General features: G+C 38.1%; 2 protein-coding genes and 1 pseudogene across 2 annotated transcripts; all 3 read right to left on the bottom strand.

The window, feature by feature from the left end:
• Positions 1–43: 43 nt before the first annotated feature.
• On the bottom strand, positions 44–3752 carry LOC147945779 (putative F-box protein At3g44060; annotated as a pseudogene).
• A 151-nt stretch (positions 3753–3903) lies between these two features.
• LOC104780267 (MD-2-related lipid-recognition protein ROSY1-like) lies at positions 3904–5646 on the bottom strand. The gene is made up of 4 exons (XM_087510197.1): positions 5292–5646; positions 4597–4695; positions 4289–4449; positions 3904–4104 (listed from the first exon to the last, which is right to left on the bottom strand). The coding sequence occupies exons 1-4, from the start codon at positions 5380–5382 to the stop codon at positions 3997–3999; spliced, it is 459 nt and encodes a 152-aa protein (XP_087366323.1). The 5' UTR covers positions 5383–5646; the 3' UTR covers positions 3904–3996.
• A 631-nt stretch (positions 5647–6277) lies between these two features.
• On the bottom strand, positions 6278–9036 carry LOC104712011 (chaperone protein dnaJ 3). Its single transcript, XM_087510198.1, has 6 exons — positions 8543–9036; positions 7970–8135; positions 7742–7880; positions 7281–7557; positions 6989–7187; positions 6278–6892 (listed from the first exon to the last, which is right to left on the bottom strand). The coding sequence occupies exons 1-6, from the start codon at positions 8693–8695 to the stop codon at positions 6564–6566; spliced, it is 1263 nt and encodes a 420-aa protein (XP_087366324.1). The 5' UTR covers positions 8696–9036; the 3' UTR covers positions 6278–6563.
• Between the last annotated feature and the right edge of the window lie 3144 nt (positions 9037–12180).

The raw sequence follows: 12180 nt of genomic DNA on the forward strand, positions 1-12180 counted from the left end.
CATGATAAGAAATCGTAAAGCACTAATTAAAACAAAGAAATGATCACATGACTTGTATCTTGAGCTCGGATGAAGAAGCTGCGGGAAGCTTCAACAGATCCTCTGTGAGTTGCTTCTTTCTGGGGTCATCCACTGTAGGCGAAACGTAGACTTTCACCACTTGAAGACACTCCATTTTCAGTATGAAATGTCTAATGTGTTTCAGCTCGCTTGCATATCCTTGATACTTCTTGATAAGCAACATCTTTATTTGGTTATTCGAGGGAATTTGAATCCCTACAAACCGTTGTCTTGGTCTAAATGTGTAACGATGCAGACCCTGAAGCATCAAGAGGAGAGGACTTCAATTTAATTTCCTGCCACACTCATATATATATATATGTAAGTAAGATTTGTTGAGGGTTTGCTACATCATACTGAAAGAACCAGCGATTTTAGGTTTGGGGAACGCTCTAGCAGAAGTGGCAGAAACACTCTCCAACCTCTTTTACTACTCGAAAACTGTAATTCAACTAGGTTGTTGAACACCGGTAGTCCACCTTTGCAGCATACCGTAATCATCTGGAAACACAAACAATGAATGTTTTCATGTTTCTAACCAAAAAGATGATGAGACCAATAAATCTATACAAGGAAACTGACCTCAACAGCAGAAGAAGTCAAGTGTAGGGTCTTGACATTGCGTATCCCACTGATGAGAGTTGTCAAATCCGCATCATCTGCCTCAGTGAAAATCTATGAATTGAAGATCCAATTTAGCTTTGGCAAGTGAATCTACATGACAATATGGAGACTCACGCCAAGGATGGTAACAGAGGCCGACAACGCATAAGTTAGAACGATCAACATAATACCTACAGATATAGTGATAGATAACCGAGAGTTTCTTGATGGTTTTGTTAGATATGACGTATGAAAAATCTGGAGTACGGCCGTAATGATGTATGGTTAAGTCCTCGAGTGCAGGACATGCAGCAAGTAACACAGCTAATTGATCATCCTCAAAACAGATTGAATCAAGGAGGAGAACCTTTAGTGCTGGGAGACATGTATCCGGAGGAAGTCTTAGGCAGTCTTGTGTTGGGATGCACCAGTTTGTTACCAACGACAGCTTAACCAGTGTTGTGCTGGTGAAGACTTTGTGTAACATCCCGGATTTTAAACGGTGTTATTGTGGATCCTAATTCAGCCCATAAAGGCCCAAGAAGAGCTAAGTCACAAAAACGACAAGGGTTATGGTGTGTAATGGTGTTAACGTGGATGCACTCATATCGCCGCCCTTGTTTTGTCGAGAGAAGAGAGTTTGTAAACCCTAATCCTAAGTCTCTCTCAACGTCGGAGTTCACCATCATCACCGTCTTTCTCATGTGGTTGTCATTGCCATTGTTGAGAAGAAGAGAAAGAGATCACAGAGATTTGTTGTGCGCCACCGTCGATCGATCACCACCGTTGGTGAGCAAGCCATCGTATATCACTGGAGTTGCTACCATGTGTTAGCCGCTGTCACTGGAGATGTCAGCCACTGTCACCGAAAGCAGCCATAGCCCATCGTCGAGGCCATTATAGGTAAGGAAACCTAGATTTGTTTTATAACTTGGGCTGGAAGTTACAGACTGTGTAGACCTAATCCTTCATTTGTTGCTTGCTTGTGATGTATGTTGTTGAACCATGGGGAAGTAGCCACCGTGTGACTAAACCGTCACGTCGAACCGTCGAGGATTGGCTGAGAGTGAACGGCGAGCGAGGTAAACGGCTAAGCTAACACTCGTGCATGTTGTTGTTGTGGTTTGTTGTGCTGATTATTGAACCGGGAGCATAAACCAACTAAACCGGAAATAGTTTGTGTAGTTAAGGTCCATTACCGAACTCAATTATGTGGGTACGTGAAAAGTGTGGTGTTGTGCGATCATGTATAATATGGGGTAATTATATTGGTTTGGTTTAATTATTAAAGTGTGGTTGATCGATTTAATTAAGGAGCACAAACTCAAACAAAGAAATGTTAAACCGGGGCATGCGTTTGGATTTGGTTTAATGGAATAATCTTGGATTATTTAATGGATTGTTATCATTAAATCATTGCAGACCGAGGTTGTTGTTAAGACGGATTATATTGTTAGAAGTGCTAAGTAGAATATGCGATTCATGTGGCTAAGGTGAGGACTAGTTGGTGTCTTCTACATATTCAGATGTTTTGGATAGTTGCTTAGTCTAGGGTTAAGCTGAGTATATCTACGAATTGCATATATTATAAGTAATCGTATTTGTTTGTGGAGTGTACTAATATTTATAAGTATATATATATTTATAAAGTATAAGAAAGAGAATTAGCATCTTAGAGTTAGAAATTGAACTAAAATGGATATTTTATGCGTGTTGTTTGATGATTGCGTGAATGCATGTTTTGTTGTGGTAAAATAAGTGCTTGTGTGTGAGGAGATAGGTGCCAAGGGCACGTAGATGCGGTGAGCTGCAGAGAGTCCTGCAAGGAGAATTCCTTGTAGTTATGTGGTGGTCTACGGGCGCAGAATGCGGGTAGATCAGGATGGCTGACGAGCCGACGTGTGTGCAGTGCTAGGAACAAGTGCAAGAGGCGCTTGGGGTCCGTAAGCATGAGCACGAGTGATTGATGCTAGGACGAAGTGCAAGAGGCATGGAGGTTCCGTAAACATGGTGCATGAAGAAGTGCGAAATCATGAGGGATCTGATAATGCACGAGGGTAGCGTGTGTTGACACGTTGTATCCAACCCGTCTTTAGGGCGGTTATGGGATGTAGTTCCATTTGTGTGATGTGTGCGTATGTTTTTGTGTCACAGGATTTAGGACACAATAATTGCTGCTTGTCTTAGGTTTAGACTTTTTGATTGTCTAAGCGTATTTGGGTGTGGAGACTTCGGGAGCCCTAAGGCTTTCCCTCACTGAGTAATTATCAATTACTCACCCCTCTCTTTTTGCAAGTTGGTTAAGCTAAGAGTTCTTTTTGCAAAGTTAGTTGGTGGTTTGCATTTAAAGATTGTTTTTGGGTCGGGCGAGGAAGTCAACCCGTTGACCTGTTCCGGGTGTCGAGTTCGGGTGTTACACTTTGGATGGGAAAAAACGAAACCTTATAGATTCTATGTCTAGATGAAGCTCAGAGACACCGTGTTCCAGGGCATAACATATCCATCGGTCAACGTCATATACTTCATCGTCAAATGATTTAAATACAAGTGAGAACTTCTCCATATGTTTACCACCTTGGAAAGCCAATACACTGTCCACCGATCTTATATACATCTCTTTGGGGAGCCTGAAGACGGATTCGTCAAAATCAAGATTAGGACTGAAAGCAAACAGAGTCCTCCACCTCTTGGAGAGTATAGAGGTTGAAACAGTTTGTTTCGTAGGAAGAAAGGACAAGATTTGGACAAGAAGATCATCTGGAAGAGAATCCATTGAAGCCACGCAATCCATAGAGACAGACCTCATCCCTACTGGCTCCTGAAACATGAAAAAGAAAAAAAAGAGAAGAGTTCAATCTAAACCCTAAAAGGTTCAACTTTCACGCCATCTCTCCAAGAGGTAGATAGAAAAATCATTCATTAAACTGAACAAAATAAAGGGAATTACAAAAGACTTAAACGATCAGCAAACTTCTTATCCACGTCACAAATTTGGTGGATCAATTTATTTGTTTTGGTCTCCTGCTAGGTCAACTTTAGGTTGTTTATATGGTTTTTGCTTTCGGTAGGGTTTTTCTTTAGTGGGAATAGTCAGAAAAGGAAACAACAACCAAAAAAACTTTCGTTGTATAATTTGGTTAGGTTCAAATTTGGGTCAAGAGATTTATCGTTACTTATGTATAATAAGCTTAATAGCAGATAAATGGTCTGTGCACTCTTTGTTTCATGTAGATCATCAACTCAAGTCTCAAAAGCGCAGATTCTTTATTTAGACACCACAAAAGTAAACACAGAGAGATTCACAAAGACGTCAACGTATTTACACCATAAAACTTAACTAGCAAAGACCGCGGATTTTAATGTGATCTTGAATTTGAAGCTGATGCACGTTAGTCTTCCGCCGCTCTTGTCGTTTATCGTCATCTTTAGCGTGTAAGTGCCCTGTTTCAAAAGAGAAGCCACTCTAAGAGGGTGATGCGTTTGAAGATTTACCAAATAAGAAATGAGAAGTAATCTCAAACCACAGTTAATATATATAACCAACATGTCCTATACAGTTTCATTCATAACTTTCGCTTATAGATTTCTAGGTGTATCTATTGAAAGAGTGTTAAAGATATCTTACAGGCGGCGTAATTGAGGGGAGGGTTTGAGAATGAGAAAGCACAAAGTTGCCTGGTGCAACCGGACAGGCCGTCTCCTCGCAGAGGTCATGAGTTTCGGTATGGACACGAATCCCAAAGTATGAAACGCTGATCACTACTTTTCCTCCAGAGATATCTTCGCCTATGCACACATCAGCAGACAAGATTTTTTAATCAAGAAATGTTGAAACTCAAAATATCTTACAAATTTTCCAATAATAGAGTCAAAGTTTAAACAAAAGGAAGCAGGAAGATCATTAAAAAAAAAAAGGGGGGGGGGGGTATTTACCAGTAGAACCCAAAATCTTAAATGTTGCAGCTTCACCACTCACAACGGGGTTAGGAGAGATCTTCACACCCGTGACCTTGACGGGATCGAGCCTCTTATCTACAAACAGTCAGCAACAGTTTACCAAGGGGAAAATACAGTTCATGGCAAGCAAACAAATGGTTAATGCATTTTGATGTATTCAAAGAGAGAGAGTCAAACAGAGAACAACACTATTAACAAAAAGTGTCTCTCTTTCTGGAAGAGATTGCTAAAGCTGTAATAACATAACCAAGAAGATAATGTTGGCTGAATTGAGCTAAAATAATCTGCTGATTCAGTTCAACATATACCAAGAAGATCTCTCAAGGATCACACAAATTTAGTTCCCACCTTGATTAAATTTTCGAGACTATACATCCAAGAAATTGATAGTTTCAACAGTAAGATCCTTACATATTACATGCTTCAAGAACTGAAACAGATAGATAGTTTTCTTGAATAGATCAGAGACCAAGTTCACCCTCAAATTGAAAGCAGCAATCAGAGTGTTAAAGTCGAATCATCTTCTATAAAGATTCAAACTTTATGAAAATTAAAGTGCTTTAAAGATAGACAATACTCGATTTGTTCTAGCAACGATCCAAAAAAATAATAATAATAATAATACACCCTTAATCTGATAGAAGACAAAGAAAGGGATTTAGGAGACAAACCGCAGTAGGAGAAAGAAGTGGCGTGCAAAGCAGGTAATAGGAAGAATGATATGAGCAGAAGAAGCAGAGGTTGAGCTTGAGAAATCGCCATGGATGAGTACTGTGATTGTAGATGAAAGAGAAGAAACTGGAGAATTTGGTGGAGATGAATGAGTTGAGTAGTTTTTGACAAAAGAAAATTGAATCCAACGGTTTCTGAACACACCGAACAATCCAACGGTTCTAGATTTTTGTCAGAGAAATGTTTTTTAATTTAGTTGTTTTGACTTTTTTTGAGAAATTAAAGTTTTATATTTTTTTTTATCCGAGGAGTTCTCGGTACGTGGCTCATTTCTTGCTTCCAGCACTATAGCACAAATACCACAATAAATTGATTATTCGGTTTGGTTATTATGAGATATTTCGGACAAATTTTTAGTTTGGTTTGATTAAGGTTCACAATTTTAAAACAATTTGGATACGTATATTTTTGTAATTTTTATATAATCTAAATTTATTTTAGTTAGAATCAGATGAGTGAGCCGAATCAAACAGAACGAATAACGAAACAAAAATCATCTAAAATCCTACAGATCGAGTAAACCGACCCAAACCAAAGTGATTAAAACGCGGTTCGATTTGATTAGTAAATTCCGGTTCGGTAGCAGGCCTAGCTACTAGATCACCAGGTTTCGATGTTGTGGCAACGACTGGGATAACGTGGCATTAACGAAGCCACACCAACAATAACCACCACATCTTTGTTGTGCTAAATGTCAAACCCCTGAACCCAACTCAATAAAAACTTGCTTTGACAGATAAGAATTAAAAAACTTGCTTTGACAGATAAGAATTAAATCCCAGTAATTTGTAATGACCTTAATTGCTTAGAGTTGTCTGGTGGCTGTATTGGCTGGTGGTGTTGTCGAATATCGGTTTGGATTATTACGGGTTCTTGTTGTTGTCAAGGGTTCATAACAGTATAAACGAAAATGCAAACCAGCATCAACATAGAAAAAGACATAACATATAGAAGAGGACTTAGTATATATGTTCTTAGACATTAAATTACTACAAATTTAATTATCAAAAAACACAAAATTGTAACACGCCTTAATAATTTTAAGAGTCAGAGAAAGAGAAAACAAGTTGGCTGTTCCACTTCAACCAAAGTGGGCAAATTCTTAAACCGTACCAAACTCCATAAAGACTCCAATACACTTAGAATGAAAAAGGAGAAGACAAATGTTGGAGCCAAACCCATGTGGGAAAAGTCTCTCTCTACGAGATTACTTACTGCTGGGCACATTGCACCCTCTGAGCACCACCAGGATGGTCATCATCATCATCGTCATCATCATAAGCCTCTCTTTGAGCTTGTGCCTTCCTCCTCATCTCATCCTCAATGTTCACATCGTGTAGAGTGGTCTCCTCACACTCATCTATCTCCATGTCGTTCAACTGAGCTGTTGAGGGCTTGGGCAAAACAGCTTCCAGTGCTTTGGTCTGCTCAGGGCTCAGCGAGTCCGGGAAATCCACTGTGAAGTGGATGTACAGCTTACCCTTCATGAACGGCCTCTGGTATACCGGCATTCCCTCGTCGCTTATGGCCTTGTATGAATCTATCAAGCACATCAAGATAAGTTAGCATGTTTCAATGAAAGACAGATAACTGTAAAACCAAAGGCATTATGATGCATCTGAATCTGAATACGTACCAGGTTTCACGACCTCCCCAGGATTAGATTTAATGAGAAGACTTCTGCCATCTAAGTGAGTCAGAACAAATTGGAAGCCACATAAAGCTTCTGTTAGAGAAAGCGTGTGTTCCACAAAGAGGTCTTCTCCCTTTCTCTTGAACTTTGGGTGCTCTTTCTGCTGAAGGACAAACACTATATCTCCAGTGACAGTGTCAGGCTGTTCCAACAATAAACAAAAACAGTTAGTCACAAGAAGGAGAAAAAGAAACATAGTAGTCAAAGCAGGAGTAAAATGTCTGAGGGTACATACCGCTTCATCTGCTTGTCCTTCGAATGTGATCTTCTGACTGTGTTGCATTCCCTTCTCCACATTCACTTCAAGCACCTTCTTCTCAGGAATAACCTTGTCTCCTTTGCATTGTGGGCACCTGTCCCGATCATTGATGGTCTCACCTGTTCCTTTGCATTCATTACATGCATGCTGCATCTGCTGGATCATTCCAGGTCCGAGCTGCCTAATTGAGACCTTCATACCTGTACCCTGACACCCACCACATTTCAAGGAGGCTCCAGACTTTGAACCCTTTCTACAATCATAAATAACAATCACAAATTAACAACCTTTTCAGCATCTGGTGTCCAAAAAAATTGGAGAAATTAACTAAGAATGATTTTGAAATAAAGGACATCTGTCAAAGCTTCACCTCATTTATACTATTAGGTACACCGAAAGGGGGAAAAAGGAAAGCGTAAAAGAATGAAGGTACTAACCCGTTACACTTGGAGCAGAGAGTATTCCTAGAAAGTGAGAGCTTCTTCATTGTTCCAAGGTACACATCCTCCAGAGAAACCTTCAAGGGATGAACAACATCTTCACCACGCCTCTGCCTCCTTCCCCGGCTACTACCACCTAATCAAAAAACAAAGATACTCAAATCAATTAAAAAAAAAACTCTCAATTGTAATATCAGAGAGCAAAACAATGAACAAGAGAGTCACCTCCAAACGGGCTTCCACCAAAGAAGGATGAGAAAATATCAAATGGATCATGTCCACCTCCTCCACCACCCATTCCTTCCTTGAGTGCATCCTCACCATACTGGTCATAAATCTCACGCTTCTCCGGGTCACTAAGAACTTCATAAGCTTGAGCTAACTCCTTGAACTGAAATTAAATACATGAATCAAACTCAACTCAAAATAACAAATTAACTCATAACACCACAAACCAAAAACTCAAACACTCCATAACTTCACAAAGCAAACAACTTTAAACCTTAAATTGTCAAGAAGATGCATCACCAATCCAACAGAGCTTAAACGAAACATCGAGACCTTGAACTCAACACAAAAGCTCATAACTTTCACCACTTTGTACCAAAAACATCTCAATTAAGTACATCTAATCTAAAAAAACTCAACTTTATTTCAGATCGGATCAAAATTCAAACATCAAAAAGCTCACAAGACCACAATCAAATCGAAAGAAAACAAAATCGAACTAAGAAAACCTAGATCGAAATTGACAGAATCTGAAGCGATAAGGAAAAGGGATCTGAAAAAGATGTAAACCTTCTCTGGATCTCCACCCTTGTCGGGATGGTTCTTGATAGCGGCTTTTTTGTAAGCTTTCTTGAGATCTTCAGGTGATGCGCTCTTAGGAACACCTAAGATCTCGTAGAACTTAGTGTTGTCGCTCTTCTTCGAGGGTCCTCGCCCGAACATCTTATCGCCCTTCTTACGAAAACCCTAGAAATCGAAGGGAGAGAGAGAGAAAGAGAAAGAGCCTCTCTTTCGATGGCGGAGACGAAGAAGAAGGACGGAATGAGATGTGTTGTTTGGGGTTTGATGTGGCTGCTGTGAAGGACTTGTTGTGTCTTATGAAGAGGTTCAATTGCGTTTGCTTTTGTTCGAGGTTTTGTGGAGTTTAGGATGGAACTCTCTAGAACGTTTTATTACTTTCTCTTTTCCTTTTCCTTTTTTTTCCCTTCTTAAAAAATATATTTTTACTAATATTTCTTTTCTAACAGGAAAAATCACGTATGAACGGAAATTATTATTTTCTTATACATAATACAAAAAGGAAATTTATTTTATATGGTTGGACAAAAAAAAATGGTATTATTGAAAGACGTATGTTGTGCAACGACTCAGAGAGATGTATTGTCTTTTTTTTTTTTTTTTTTTTTGGTGTACAACAAACCCTTTCATGACAATTTTTGCTTATATAAAAAAATTATTTTTAATGCTTTATAGAAACAGTTTATAAAACTTGTTTATTCTAGTGTTCTCAACATGATTTAAGAATCTTTGTAATTGATTCACTGAAAATACCTACAATATACAGGAATTTATTAGTCGAAGTAGAAAAAAAATCATTTTGATTATGAATCTCGACAATGAATTTTCTTGGAAAGAAGGAAGATTCAATTTGTCTTGTAATTAAAAATATTTATGACATGAAGAATATCAAATATTTTATTTCGTAAATAATATTTTGGTTTGTAAAACAATTATACTCGTCAAAAAAACTTATTTTGTGAAAATCTATTTATATACGCAAGTAGGTTCATAGAATTGTAGGATGGAGATCATATGAACAGTTGAAGGGGTTTGTTTGTTTTTTTTTTTTTTTTTGTCACTAGAACATTTTCATTATATTATACCAAGGTGAAATACAAAAGTGGAATGCGTTTTTGAAATCTTAAAGTCGGCGGAAAACAAAGATATCCCCGGAAACTTAAGTCCAATATACGGGAATCACAAGGTGGAAAACTAAAGCCAAAAGAGGAGCTCTCAAAATCATCGGAGAAGTCGGAGGAGAACATTAGTCCAGGACTAAGTTCTCAAGAGTCAATGTCGAAAGGACCATCAAACGCAAATGGAAGAGATCCAATGATAGAGGCCACCGCGAAGATTTGACCCAACAAAAAAATGAATACCTCGAACACAATAAGCAACGAACGTGAATCTAATTCCTAACCACCTAATCTTATACCGAGAATCTACATCTAGGACTTTGCATCCCCACAAGTGGTCATTTGCCACAAGAGCTTAGCCTTACAAAAACAAACAAGGAACAAACCACGGGAAAAGACCTAATTATTTTCTAGACTAATGGTGGTGGAAGGAGACTTGGTTTAAAGATTTAACGATCAAATAAGAGGTAAACGAAAGCTATCCTAAACCAGACATAAGACCCGGCCGTAACTTCCTCAAGATCGAAAGCTAGACTAGATGACCTAACAAACCAGTAGGATAAGCAAGAAACAACATCTAAGGCCAACATCAAACAAGCTGGGGATATACCAAACTAGCTTAATTTGATGAGATTGAGCTCGATTACCGGACATAAGAGTCGACCGCACCACCCATCTGAAGACACATCTCCGACGAACACCACCGACCAACTCGATGGACCAGATCTGTTTCTTCCGGGTAGAGCGAGACTCTAAGAACACGGCAAAAAGAGGACGAATCGCTGGCAATACAAAGCCAAACACACAGGTAGATCGAGCAAGACATCATCCTCTACAAAATCATCAAAAGATCTACACCTGGAAACTAGAGTAGCTCCACTTCCGATCTCGTCGAGAGAAGCCAAAAACTCAAAAAACTACACAGCCGACAAGAACACTACAACAGAAAGAAAAAAAAAACATAAAGAAAGAACCATGTCGGGGCTATAAAGCCACCAGATGTTGGCCAAGAAAACAGAGGCGACGGCTTTTGAGTTTTGAGAGGAGAGAGGCGAGAGAGAATTAGGTTTAGAGAGAGAAAGTGTCTCTTGAGGGGTTTGTTTCTTTTCCAACCAAAACAAAGAAGCATATTTTTAATCCAATGAAAAGGAAAATTAGTATTTGGGATAGGACATGAATATGTGTTGGTATTTTTGTTGTATCTTTTTTGTGCGGTTCTTCTTATTTGATCAATCTTCCCCACACGACACTTTATCATCATTTTATCGCCATTTATAAGTAAGCTTCATATCCATTTTAAATGTACTATTCTTGTTCTATTGTAAATATTGACCTTGCTAAATCCACACAAAAAAAAAATTGGATGTGAAATTCAGTAGATTCTTATGGTTTTCTAGTAAAAAAATTGCTAGACAAAGTCGACAGATATCCTCGAAGATGATGGAACACGACGACCGAGTCTCAACAAAGCAATATATATATTTTCAAAATTGAGCAGAATCAATTGGCTTAGATGCGAGAGAAATAATTCTAGAATTCAAGGAGAAAACTGGGATTGACAACGTCAGATGAAGACGGAGACGACGAAGGGGCTAGATGTAACCGCCATATCTCACCGGAGAAGTTTGTGCTATAATTATATGTCGATTATAATTATAGTAAGATTTAATATTTAAAATAAAAGTATCAATTAATAAATTAAAATTTTGGGAGTATGTCCAAGGTTTTAAGACAATTGGCTTTTGCTATTGCCTTCTATACCAGTATTGCCACATAAATTAAACGTAATTTTCCCTCTCAATAGTAGTGATATAATGGTACTTGTATAGTAGTATGTTATATGGGATCAAGCTGGTTTAACTTCACTACTTTCACTCAACATGCAAAACTTGTAAGTTCTTTGTATTTATCGAAATAGCTCACAAAAAAATAAGGAGAAATTAGTGTAAATTTATAGTGAAACGTATTTATACTTTCTAGTATGAAGAATGTCTGTGATTGCATAGGTAAACCTGAAAAATCTAGCCGCTCATCATTGTCTCGGACTCTATACAAAAAAGTAAAATTTAGAATTGCTTTACCAAAAAAAACTTATCAAAAATGTTTTTATGCAAAAACTAATTCGATTTAGAGACTAGAAATCTTTCATTTTCTTTTCGTTTACTTAGCTACTATTAAATTTGCAAACAATTCCAAAATTTTTGGGTATGCAAAACTTTTCCTAGTTTTTGTTTTGTATTGCGTACGTATCTAGAGATTCTACAACAATTTGATCTAAATAACAAAGAATTATCCCATGTGATATACCAATTTTGAAGGGGGGGGGAAGTATGTGAATGGGTTAGTAGCAACATCATCCAATATTCTAAGATTGCAGATCATATTTAATGTATTCATTTCTTAGGAGGATTGATTAAATACCACCATGATGAAATGCTTAATTTTTCGATAAAAGGATAAGTTGGGAAGATGACTTGTACGAAACTTTTTATTGTATTAAACTATGGGTTT

The sequence above is a fragment of the Camelina sativa genome, chromosome 4, assembly GCF_030686135.1.
Source record: "Camelina sativa cultivar CO46 ecotype springtype chromosome 4, ASM3068613v1".
In the NCBI taxonomy this organism is placed as follows: Eukaryota; Viridiplantae; Streptophyta; class Magnoliopsida; order Brassicales; family Brassicaceae; genus Camelina; species Camelina sativa.